The 12,198-nt window shown below is 40.1% G+C and overlaps 1 protein-coding gene and 1 long non-coding RNA gene across 3 annotated transcripts; one reads left to right on the top strand and one right to left on the bottom strand.

The window, feature by feature from the left end:
- Window positions 1-61: 61 nt before the first annotated feature.
- Window positions 62-2,730, bottom strand: Il20 (interleukin 20). Its single transcript, XM_055605252.1, has 5 exons — window positions 2,563-2,730; window positions 2,279-2,344; window positions 2,015-2,167; window positions 983-1,057; window positions 62-139 (listed from the first exon to the last, which is right to left on the bottom strand). The coding sequence occupies exons 1-5, from the start codon at window positions 2,719-2,721 to the stop codon at window positions 62-64; spliced, it is 531 nt and encodes a 176-aa protein (XP_055461227.1). The 5' UTR covers window positions 2,722-2,730.
- Window positions 2,731-5,087: 2,357 nt separating this feature from the next.
- On the top strand, window positions 5,088-11,829 carry LOC129674659 (uncharacterized). Of its 2 annotated transcripts, none has more exons than XR_008719819.1 (5): window positions 5,088-5,159; window positions 5,417-5,579; window positions 6,494-6,625; window positions 8,574-8,699; window positions 11,413-11,829. It is a non-coding gene; the product is annotated as an uncharacterized LOC129674659 (long non-coding RNA). The 2 variants fall into 2 exon arrangements; XR_008719820.1 differs by having other exon boundaries at window positions 5,095-5,159; window positions 5,414-5,579.
- Window positions 11,830-12,198: the final 369 nt, after the last annotated feature.

Consider the following 12,198-nt stretch of genomic DNA (forward strand, 5'->3'; position numbering starts at 1 on the left):
CATGGTACTGAGGTCTGGGACTTTTGGGTAGAACTGGTCTCAGCAGCCTCATCGCTTTCATCTATATCATCTCCTCCATCCATCTCAGAAGAATGCCTAGTTCCCCCAAAGCCTTTACTGCCACTGCCTGATTCTCAAGCTGAAGGAAGAGTAGATGCATGTTGTCAGAGATACAAAAGAGACATTTGCCCAGGGATAATCCTCCCTCCTGTAGGTTGATCAGCTGGGACAGTGAAGAGAGAGTTCTTTTCAGGATGAAGAGGTTGAAAGAGGTGATAGAATCTCAGATTTTTACATAAAAAACTGAACCCACCACCCTGGTTTTACACAGGGAACTGAGGCTCAGAAAGAACTCACAGATCAAAGTAATAAGGCTGTTTTCCTTGAGAATGGCATATGTGTCTGTGTATCTGCGCACTGGTCTGTGTTGTCTCTGTGTGTTCCCTACTGTGCATACTTCGATCTAATAAATATTGACTATGTCAAGCACTAGACCAGTTCAGAAGTGAATGGCAGAATTTTTGCCCATAAGTAATTCTTGATTGAGGAAGGGAGATGGGCAGGGGCTGAAATGCAGTCTGATGAATAAATGATAGGAGTTTCCATAGTATGACAAGAGGTAGCCAATTCTGGGAGAAGATCAAAAGCGTTATTGTGAAAGACAATATAGATAGTGTGTGTGATACTGCAGGTGAGTGCTTTTGAAAGTAAGAATATCTGTGCATATTAGAAAACAGTTGTTTTTCATTTTTGCCCCTTGGAAGATGCAGGTATCTCTGGAATAGTTGGAGAAGTCATAGACAATCTTTCTTTACTAGGAGGGAATCATGTAGACAAAGCATCCTTCTAGAACCTGGGATAGTCCTGGGGCCATAGTGAACTATTAATGTGATTTTTTACCAACTTGAATATCCCTCCCACATATCTACAATCTCAGTTCCGAAAACACACCTACCACAATCCATACAAAAACAGTGCATACCTCTGTGAAGTGGCTCAGAATTTGGTTGTATTTCTCCATTGCTTCTTCCCCACAATGACATGCCATGTGGGAATGCTGGAAAAGAATGATACGTTTTGTTTTTACCTTTGAGTGTATATGGATTTTGTCTGCATGTATGTCTGTGCACTGTTTTTATGCAGTGCCAGCGGAGGCCAGAAGAGGCCATCGGGTCTCTGAGCCTAGAGTTAACAAAGTTGTAGGCGACCATATGGTTACTGGAAATCAAACCTGGGTCCTCTGCAAAAGCAGCCAATGCTCTTAACTGTTGAGCCATCTCTCTCTCCACTTCTAACTTTATTTTAAATCTGCATTTTTCTGCCCTTGCTATTGGCATAAGCAGAGAATTTTGTTTCTACAATTTTATGAATAGTCATTTCTGTAGGAAAGTCTGTTCATGCTTCATCATTTGGGATCATTTAACTAACCATTAAATAGGCAAATAAGCAAGTTTTCAGTTTCAACTATGGAGCTCACTGAGTCTTTTTAGAAAGAGATGGTGCTGAAGGAGTCTGTAATTCCAGTGCCCCACTGGCTTCCTACCCAAATCCTGTCTTGGAGACTCCAGAGCAAACCCAAGAAATAATGCAATTCTACAGTCCTATTCATAACCCAAGGTCAGTCCCAATAAACTATTGACTGACCACTTGAACACAAAGGTGTCTGAATAAGGATGTAGAATGCATTTCCTAGAGAAAAAAAATCTAGTTTCATAGATTCTAGCTAATCAATATAAACACCAAAGAGCCAGAATTTTATATTTTTCAAGCATTTTAGAATGGTTTTTTAATGTAGCATATACTTAATAAAACAGGATATTTCTAAGTAGGTCCATGGTTCAATGGCATTTTGTTGTTGAAGATGATGGTTTGGTTTGGTTTGGTTTGGTTTGGTTTGGTTTGGTTTGGTTTGGTTTGGTTTGGTTTGTTTAATAATTTTGGACTCAATTTGCCTGCACATTCAATAGAATATGAAAAAGAGTTTGGTTGCTAAGCACACAGGACCTTTACTCACACAGACCGAGAGGTCCTTCTTGATGATAAGAAAAGAATTGGCGAGGCTGCTGATCTTCCGGAGCGTATGATGGTCAGGGGTCTGGTAGATTTTGAATACCCTGTCCATATAGAATCTCACAAGATGGCGAAGGAAACAGCACCTATCCAAAGGCTGCAAAGATAACAAGACAAGAGTGTTAATGGAAAGAGCAGAAGACAACACCAGGCCTGATGGAGAAGCTCTGGCTTTACCCTCACAAAGCTCCCCCAACCAAATCCATACCTTTGTGTCTTTCAAAGATTCAGTTGTTCTTAAGATTCTGATGTCAATGTTTTCATCTTCAGCTTGCTAAACAGAAGAAAAGACAGGTAATTGACTGCTGCCAAAGTCTTAGATATCAAAATGTTTGGTCTCTTCCCCACCAGGGTTTAGTGAAAGGCATTTTAAAACTACTAAACACAGGCATCTCTTGGAAATGCACACTACCAGAGATGTCCTGAGAAGACAGACAGACAAAGTGGGACGAGGACACACAGACAGAAAAGATGGATCCCTCTTTTACCTACCACAGTATCCCGAATCTCAGCAAACTCCCTTTGTATTCCCTGGAGGTTTGCAGTGATCACGCAGCTTCCCAAGTGAAGAGTCTTGAGCCCAGACAAAGGAGTCCAGAAGAGAAACCCCACAGCAGAGAATAGTCCAAAGGCAACACCAAAGCCTTTCATCTTATACCTAGATCTGGGGGACCAGAAGTGGAAATTCAAAGAGAAGATCAGGATTATTGATTTCTCCAGTCTAGCCACCAAAACCTTGTGCCCACTGGGTGGGAACTAAATGGCCTTCCCTGGCTGCAAGGAGTGCTATGTGTCCACACAGCTTCAGACAGAAGCCTCCCAGTACCTTGAGGATTTAGGTGCTGGGTAGTGCCAGAGGTCATGGCCCCTTTATTGTGTCGCCTTCCCAGCTCCGCAGTCATTGCCAGCGGAGAAGGCCCGGAGCAGCAGGCACTTGCAGTGAATCAACAGAGGATGACATATCAGAAGAAATGTCAAAACTCATTTGAGGGAATTGACGTAGACACCTTCCCCTTCCAGAAAGCCGGTGCAACTCATTCTGCAGTCCCCTTAGACCTACAGGGAAAAACAGGGTCACAGAAGCTATGACCATGCCATTAAAAATACCTGGGGGGAAATTGCCTTGATTTTATAGACACCCGCTGGGCAAAAGAGCCCAGCTCTACTTGGCATTGGTCTGAGATCAGAGTGGTTAATGGAGCATAATAGATTCTTTACAGCCCCGATGCCAAAAACAAAGTCAATGATTTCATAACAGTACCACTGCCAGTGAAAGGCAAAAACTGACACATCTCCTTTTAGAGGCTCCTGGCGCTCCACAGTGCCCTCTGCAGGGGAGCCACAGTAAGACATGCGTGCAGCAGATCCAATAACAGCAGGCTCTCTCCCTTGACTTGTATCTTAGGCCTAAGGCCCAGAGAATGAACCCCACCAAAAAGCAGAAACACATTTGAAGGAGTTTGTGTGTCCTTGTAGTGAGGGTATTCAGTTAAGAAGGCTATGCTTGGGGGCTAGAGAGATGGCTCAGAGGTTAAGAGCACTGACTGTTCTTCCTAAATGGACCCAGGTTCAATTCCTAGCCCCCACTTGGCAGGTTACAACTGTCTGTAATTGCAAGATCTGACACTCTCACACAGACAGACAGACAGACAGACAGACATTCAGGCAAAACACCAATGTATATAAAATAAAAATAAATAAATTATTAAAAAAGAAAGCAATGCTTACTGAATTTTAAGAGAAAATTAGCCTACAAAATGGCGTACAGAACAACTACACATTGGGACATTTCTCTTAAAATGCACTCTCTATCAACTCCCTGTGAGTGTCCACTGCTCTCAGCCTTACCTGCTGGCAGTGAAAGTGGACCTGCCATGTGCAGAATATTCTAATGCAACATCAAACAAGAAATTTTCCATGGCAAAAAAAGGTCAACATCTTAAATGGTAACAGAATTTGACAGTGTCATGTCAAGCCATTGAAACAGAAGGGGAAACATGGGCCCCTACACATGTACTTTTATATTTTTAATAAGTTTTTCTCAAAACTATATGATGAAAATTTTATTGGTGCATGTTCTTCCCTTTAAAAAAAAAGTGAGATAAAATTACAATAAAAATTTGGAAGTCTAAGCAAAATATTTAAAGTTTAAGTGTTTGTTGGGATATGGTGTTAGTTCACAAGCTGGTGCACCAGCCCACTTCTAGGTTGCCTAGCAACCTGACATCATCACCCATTGCTACCTGGTATGTGCCAGATACACTTCAGCTTCACACAAAATATAAAGGACTGACAAATCACGGCACGCCCTCTCTGCCTCAGTTTCTCTTCCCCTCTCTGATTTTCTCTCCTGAGGCACCTCACCCATCCTCCTTCCTCTCTTCTCCTATGTTCTCCCACTGTCTCTGGCTCTCTCTGGCTTTCTGTCTCTGCCCTAAAGGCTCAATTAACCTCTCTGCACCACACCTGCTGCGTGGCATGTGATATTTATACCCTAACAGATGGCTTAGTCAGTGAAGTTGCTGGCCTCATGGGCAAGCACTGAGTTTACCGCACATGCCCAACCTGTGTAAAACGCTGGAGCACACCTGCAGTCTCAGGGCTGGAATGACACAGGCAGGGCTTGCTGTGTCACTGGCCTAATCACTTGCACTTTCCCAGTGAGAGACCCCATCTCAAACACAAGATGGATGGTTCCTGAAGAAGGACCCTCCAGGCTGACTTCATGCCTCTACATGCACATATACACGAACACACATACACAATCATTTAGCCTTGTAATAAGCATGCTTAATGTTTCAATCTGTTTGGCTGTGCAGTCATAAGGTTAATGTGTAATTCAAATACTGATTTCTGTACCCAGATATCTGGTTGAAATCCTTGTTCTGAGAATCTCCTGTTTCAATGTTGTGTAAACACTGATATGCCAATAAAGCAGCTTACAGCCATAGGTGAGCCAGGGAGAAAATAGGGCTAGACTTCCTACCAGCCAGGGGAGGAGGAGCTAGAGGAGGAAGTAGGAGATTCAGCCATGGGAGAAGTCCAGGAAAACTCAAGAGAGAGGAGCAGGAGCAGGAAAGCTACAAAGTGTAAGTATTGCTGGGATATACACCGGGAGGAAACCAGATTAGACTAGAGGGTTAAAATAGAGTAACAACTGCTCAGTTATTCTTCTGTGATGTTATTAAACAAACATAAAAAAAGTCTCAGTTATTTGTTTGATAGCCAGGTTAAGAAAGAAACTGAGAAAAAATTATATATATATATAATTATATTATATATATATATATTATAAAATTATATATATATATATATATAATAACTTTAACATGGCTGCTGTTAGCAGGTTTGGAAAGAAGGAAAGCCACATTGACTCTCCATGCTACAAGTTCCCACCACTATCATTTGTCTCCGTTTGCCCAAGACTGACGGCACTGACTGAGCTAAAGACAGTTTGTTTTCAATAAGAAGTCACAAGTAAACCAGAATGAGTTGGACACCCTATATGTGTAAGTCAACTCATCTCCCTGGGTCTTATTTTCTTAGTCCCCAAAATGGTGATGATTATACTCACTCCAAAATTCATCTTGTACTTAAAATATGGTATCTATGCTTACCACACAGGGAGTGATTTGTTTTATGTTGAGATTGCCATTGTTGCCTGAAACATAGTGAGTATATAATAAGTCTATTGTGGAAAAAGAAGTCCTAGAAGGAAGCTGTCTGCAGAAACTGATTAGTTGATAGAATGTCAGCCCTATGGTGTGACTGGAATGGTGCAGACCAGAGGCTAGTTACCATATCCTGGTCTAGTTCTAGACTTCCAGAAGAGTGATTTCTTGCTCGTGTCTGCTCTGAGCTAACATTTTATGACTGATATATTAAAAACCTTTGGACTATATTAACTTAGCAGACCACCAGCTTGCACTCACCCAGAATCTAAGAACATCATCAGATGGTGTCTTGAGCCTGCAGAAAAGCTTTCCCCATCTTGCTCTACCTGCCTCTCTAGTGTACCCACCAATGTATTTTAAACTTGACTTGATTTATGGCTTTTTTGTTCTTGTAAAACTATAAAAAATTCATGAAATGGCTTCCACATTGCAACATGGAATTTGGGGTAACCTAAATTTGTGTGCCCAAGCCACAGGTCAGTTTTTTGCACCAAAAATTATGGTGACACAATGTGGGGCTCCAAGGATACAACACTTCACCAAAGGAATCACCTAAATGGTAGCCAGGTACCTGCATGCATTCACTGAGATAAATTCTAAAATAATTATCTTCTCTTCCCTTTCTTTGACCTTGCTTCTTTATCTCCTCCCTTTCTTACAGTTTCCCTTGAGCAGCATTTTTTTCTTTTAATGCTCATAATTACATGAAAGCATCTTCATTATGTAAACACTCCTAAAATTTCTTTCAGCCTTAAAGCCAAAGTCTCAGATCTGTACAGGAATTCCTCATGTTGTTAAAGATAACAAAATGAAGCTACGTCTGTGCCCCCTCCCCAGCATTCCTGGGGGGTTATCCTGAGACCCATCTTCAAGCATTGTTGGTGAGTTTGTCTATCATTTGACTGATTAATCCTGCTAAATACAGCTTCTGTGTTCCATTGCTTCTGTTTTCCTAGCCAGAAAACCACTAAACGTTTGAGAGCTACTCACACTTTCTAGATCCTTCCATACTCTGCTCCTGGGTCATATGTAAAAAAAAAAAAAAAAAAAAAAATGGCTTTTTGGGGAAACATCATTGTAAACCCCCCACACACACACACACACACCACACACACACACACACACACACACACACACACACACACACACCATGTAAGTGGCCTGGCAGATACAAAAATATTCTAAAGAGATCTGTAGTGAGAATTTTGGTTTCTTTGAAAAACACAGAAATATTATGGGAATGTTTTCATTTGATTGCAGGTGTGGGATATGGGGCTGCTTCAGGTTGCCCACAGCAGCTGACTATGTTTGCCTCGTGCTCTAGCAGGGGTGTGATCTTGCCAGTGACAGATAGTTTCTGTGACTGTGTGATGTTTGGAATTCGGGGTACTTTTCTTGAACCAACTATGCCACCAGAGTTAGATCACCACCACCAGCTTTTGCAGTAGTTGTACTGCCTGGTAAGAGGCTGGAACAAGGTTATGATGAGATAGAATGGCATCCTATAGAAATGATAGATCTAAGGCATTTTAAAGAGGCCACGATTTCATAGGGGATATTGCCTTATGAGATATTCTAAATAACTGGGCTACTCAAAATAGAATTATTCCCTAAGACTGGAAGGGATTGGTGACAGCTATACTAGAGGCCAGTTTGCAATTGCAATGGTTAACATGGTGGATGAAAGAAGCCACAAATATTGAACTGCAAAATAGAGCAAGGGGAATGAGTGAAGGGTGAAACTGTGATATACAAGAACGAATTCAATTTGATGATGCAAATATAAAGCAAAGTCATTTAGCAGCTTTAAGAGCTTGGGATAAGTTTGAGGAGCCCAAGGAAAGGTCCATCTCATTTACAAAGCCTATACAAGGCTGTGGGAAGCCTTCACTGAATTTTTTCAAAGATTAGTCTCAGCTTTGAACAAAACCATCTCAGACCCTGACAAAAGACAGGTGTTGAAGAAATTTTGTTGTATGAAAACGCAAATACTGAATGTAAAAGGGTTATTAGGCCATTAAAGGCATGGGCAGCACCCATAAATGAATGGATGAGGGATACAATTGATATTTGTTCTAAAGGTACCGTGCTAATGTATAGATCAAGCTATAGCTAGAGGTCTCCAATATCAAAATGCCTGGTGCTTCAATTGTGGGAAATTCAGTCATTTGCAAAAAGACTGTGACCAACCCACTCAAGGTCCCAGATCTCAAGATATCTGGTACATTAACTGTGAGAAATATGTTACTTTGAGCTGGAAATGTGAACAAGGTATCTCCAGAGGAAATGGTTTTTTTATGTTTTTGTTTTGTAATATAAACCAGAAAGAAGGCCTAAGCTCCAGGGGTGCGCAGGTGAAGTGGCAAGGATTGTCACTGGACAAATGAATGTAGTCTAAGAGAGATATCCAAAGACAATTTCTTACCACTAGGAAATGGCTTGGGTGCCTGGCTAGAAGCCCTGCAAAAAAAAAAAAAAAAAAGAACAGTTTCAGACAAGAGCAGTTGAGATTCACCGGGTTATAGAAAAAAAATCAACCTATTCACTATAATGATGTGCTAATATCAGAATGGATGTTAACAGATAGAAATTTTTCATTAGTGATGAAGAAGAAAGAAAAAAAGCTGTGAATACCGTCAAAACTTACAAAGATTAGAATTGGGCAGGAGAGTTCTCCTAAAAACCTTGGGCACTGATCCAAAAAGTACTTATTTCATTGAAAATGTCTCTATAATTTCCTGCTACATACAGCAGAATTAATGGCTTAAAACAGAAGTGGGGACGTATAGTCAGAATTATTTATGGGAAAATCTTTTATTTTAATCCCAGGTGTGAAATATGGGGCTGCTTCAGATTGTCCACAGCAACTGATTATGATTTGCCTCATGCTCTGGCAGGAATGTGATTTTGCCAGTGGAACATAGCTTCTGCAACTGTGTGACAATTGGAATTCTGGTAACTTTTCAGAGGTTATATAAATGCTATGTCCCTGAGAGGTGGGGTTGTTGTTATTGTTGGGTTGTTGGTTGTTTGCTGTTGGTTATGTTTTGTTAAGTAGTCATGCACAAAGAATAAATTAGATGCATCAAAGATCAAACTTATCCCAAGGAACTCAACACCCCTAATCAGCAGGAATTAGTCTAACAAAAACGTCATCCCTTTTCCCCGTCTATCCTTTTTTTCTTTCTTATCTAGTGTTAGGAGGTTGAAAGAATGGGAAAAGGTGGAAGAAAGAAGAACCCACAAACTAGCCAAAGTCCAGGTACAGAGACGTTTGTGTTTCTCAATCAGACTACAAGATTGTTGAAATAACAGACCCTAAAGATGAAAATTTCTCAGAAATCTGATTCTGGGAAAAGGAATGGGAAAAAGCTAGGGAGAAAAACTTATCTCTCCAAAAGGAATTTCTTTTTTTTTTTTTTTGATATATTTTCATTTTTTAATTATTATCATTTATTACATTTTTTTAATTGTATCCTGTCTGTGGCCCCCCCCTCCCTTGTCTCTTCTCCCCCCATGCCCCTCCCCTAGTCCACTGATACAGGAGGACCTCCTCCCTTCTATCTTATGCTAGCCTATCAGGTCTCCTCAGGGTTGGCTGCACTGTCTTTCCCTCGGTAGTAAGTACCTGATTCTATGAACTATGCAACTCATGTGTTTATTTGCTCTTGTAATGACGTATATGCCAGTCAGTATCTGTTAAAACTTGCTAGGAAGCAGAGTTCCAAGTAATTTTGGTAGTTTATAAACGTTAAGAAAGAAAGACTGTAATTTAGGTGTAAAATTTGCCTCTATTTCTTGAGTTTCTCTTCTCTAATTGACAGAAGCAAAAATACTTATTTATCTAGAACACACATGTGCGACAGCATCTTTCTTGAGAGGGATACAGCCGAGACACAGAGCTAACAAAATGTACTTATAAGAAAAATAAAATTAAAAGAAAAAGAAAATAAATAAAGTAGAACTACAAAAAAAAAAAAAGGAATTTCAAACGGTTCCAACAACTTATCAAGCCACCTTACAGATGAGAATGATGCCTATGTAATGATGACCCGCTGAATCATGGCCCACTTTGACCTGGACATCCTTTGTGGATATCCTTTACATTGTAGTTAAACTTTGAACTCACTGCACCACCGTGCAGATGGACTTGAAAGGTTTTCTGGGTCTTTTTGTCCCTCTTCCTAATGTGATGACATTGAATAAATGTTCCTTCTCTGCCTTCCACATTGTATTTGGCACTTTTAACTGGCCTATTAAGAAAGGGCGGTTCGACATGACTTGGCACAAATTTTGACCATGATTTATCTCCTAAAAAGGAACCTGAGATACAAAAAAAAGTCACTCCCTCCTCAGCTATTCAGCTAGAGAAAAAAGAAGGGTAGAGAGAGAGAAAGAACTTACTGAAGATCTCTATGTTGTTTTCTTTTTACAATGAAGATATTGGAAATATAATCTCAACAAACAATAACACTCAGAATTTTGCTTTATTAAAATATACCCTATGTGTGATTATATGTGTGTATATATGCACTGTCTGTGTGTGATTCTGGTTTGTTTGTTTTTAACAAAATTTACTTACTACCAAATTGACTTATAAGTAAATGCTCATTGAAACTAATGTTGTTAATTTGGCAAAGTATTTTTTGGCTCCCAGTAAAACTAAAATTTCATGAAACAAATAATAATAAAAGACAAAAGGTATATTTAATTAATGTGACCACATAGGTAAGCAAATAGAGATAGCTAATGTTCCTAAGTCTTTCTTTGGTACAAATAACTGAGTTTTTAAACTTACACAATTTTAATTTATTTTTAAGGACAAGAGATACACAATCATACAATTCTGGTCAAGATGTTATCTCTTTGACTCTTGTCTTAATTCTGGCTCTACACCATGGTCCTTATTTTTGAGGTTGTGACTTAGCTATAAGACAGTTACTCGTGCTCCAGAATACTTTTTTCCCCATTGGTTAATTGTCCTCCCTTGATACATTGAAATCTTTATTCCAAATATAAAAGGATAACTTATGTCTATACTTTTATACTTTTAGGTATATTTTGTATATACCTAAAATCCTTAAAGTGCATATATGTATTTTTTAAATGTCTACTGCCTTTCAAAAAAAATGAACAAATGGGTTTTTCAAGATACTTATTTTAACCATACCTCTGCAAGAGAAAACCCTAAATATTTTAATTGTTGTTTTTAAAATCTACTTTCTTTGTTCTGTGAAACTATAAAACTTTATGAAACTGATTCCATGTTGGAACATGGAATTTAGCTTAAACATGATTACTCAAAATGTCTCCAGAATAAATTCTCTTTCTTATTTCTTTTAAGATGAGAGCTGTGGGATATGCTTCTGGAAGGGTATGGGGGGGTGACTCTAGCTAAGACTCCTAGTAGCAGGGGTCATGGAGACTGAAGAGGACACCCTCTAACTAGAAAGGACTCCTAGTGGAGGGAAGAGAACACAAACCCACCCAAAAAACTTCGACCCTAAATTTACCCTCCTATAAAATGTACATAAATGTATATAAGATGTAATAAAGATAGAGCAGAGAATGAGGGGATGAACAACCAATGCTTGGCCCAACCTGAGCCCACCCCCCATGGGAGAGAGCCAATCCTGCAACTATTAAAGATACTCTCCTATGCTTGCAGACAGGAGCCTAGCATAACTGTCTTCTGAGAGGCTCCACCCAGCAGTGGATCAAAACAGATCCTAAGACTCACAGCCAAACATTGCGCAAAGCGTAAGAAGTCTTATAGGAAAGTGGAAGGGAGAATAAAAGGACCTGGAGGGGACAGGACACCTTCCTAAATGAGCACTGCCTGAGGGAATGACTCACAAGAAGACCAACAGAGCCAACTAACCAGGTACCAAAGGGACTTGCGAAGACTCAAGCACCATGCATGGACTGAACCTAGGCCTTCTACACAGATGTAGCCAATGGGCACTGCGGGCTTCAGGTGGGTTCTCTAGTAAGGGGAGCAGGAGCTGTCTTAGACATGGACTGTATTGCCTGCTTTTTGATCACTTCCCCTTGGTGGGGCAGATTGACAGATTTGACTTGATAATCTGGGGTTGGTTGGGGGCAGGGAGCTCCCCTTTTCTAAGGAATAGAGGAGCAGGGAAGGGGAAGGGAGGGTGAGACCAGGAGGAGAGGAGAGAGGGGCTATGATCAGGATGTAAAGTGAATAAATAAGTTAATTAATTTTTAAAAAGATGAGAGCTGTGATTTTTGCTGCAACACTGTCATAAATTCAACAATCAGACCAGCATTTGTTGAATATCAACTGTCTTAAATATTGTGTGACCATTACCTACCTGATACAAAGATCATGGTAACACTTCTTATGCCTCTAAGAGACTTCCTCTTCCTGGAAAGCTTTCCTTTGGGCATGACCCTCTTATATATATATATCTGGATAAATGATTTTGTGGAC

This window comes from Psammomys obesus, unplaced genomic scaffold (assembly GCF_907164565.1).
Source record: "Psammomys obesus unplaced genomic scaffold, mPsaObe1.curated_primary_1811, whole genome shotgun sequence".
NCBI lineage: Eukaryota > Metazoa > Chordata > Mammalia > Rodentia > Muridae > Psammomys > Psammomys obesus.

Coding starts and splice junctions, on each gene's coding strand:
- Il20 (XM_055605252.1), bottom strand. CDS start 2,721: ATGAAAGGCTTTGGTGTTGCCTTTGGACTATTCTCTGCTGTGGGGTTT. Junction 2,168..2,278: donor AATCTTTGAAAGACACAAAG/GTATGGATTTGG, acceptor TTATCTTTGCAG/CCTTTGGATAGGTGCTGTTT. Junction 1,058..2,014: donor AGAAGGACCTCTCGGTCTGT/GTGAGTAAAGGT, acceptor ATTCTTTTCCAG/CATTCCCACATGGCATGTCA.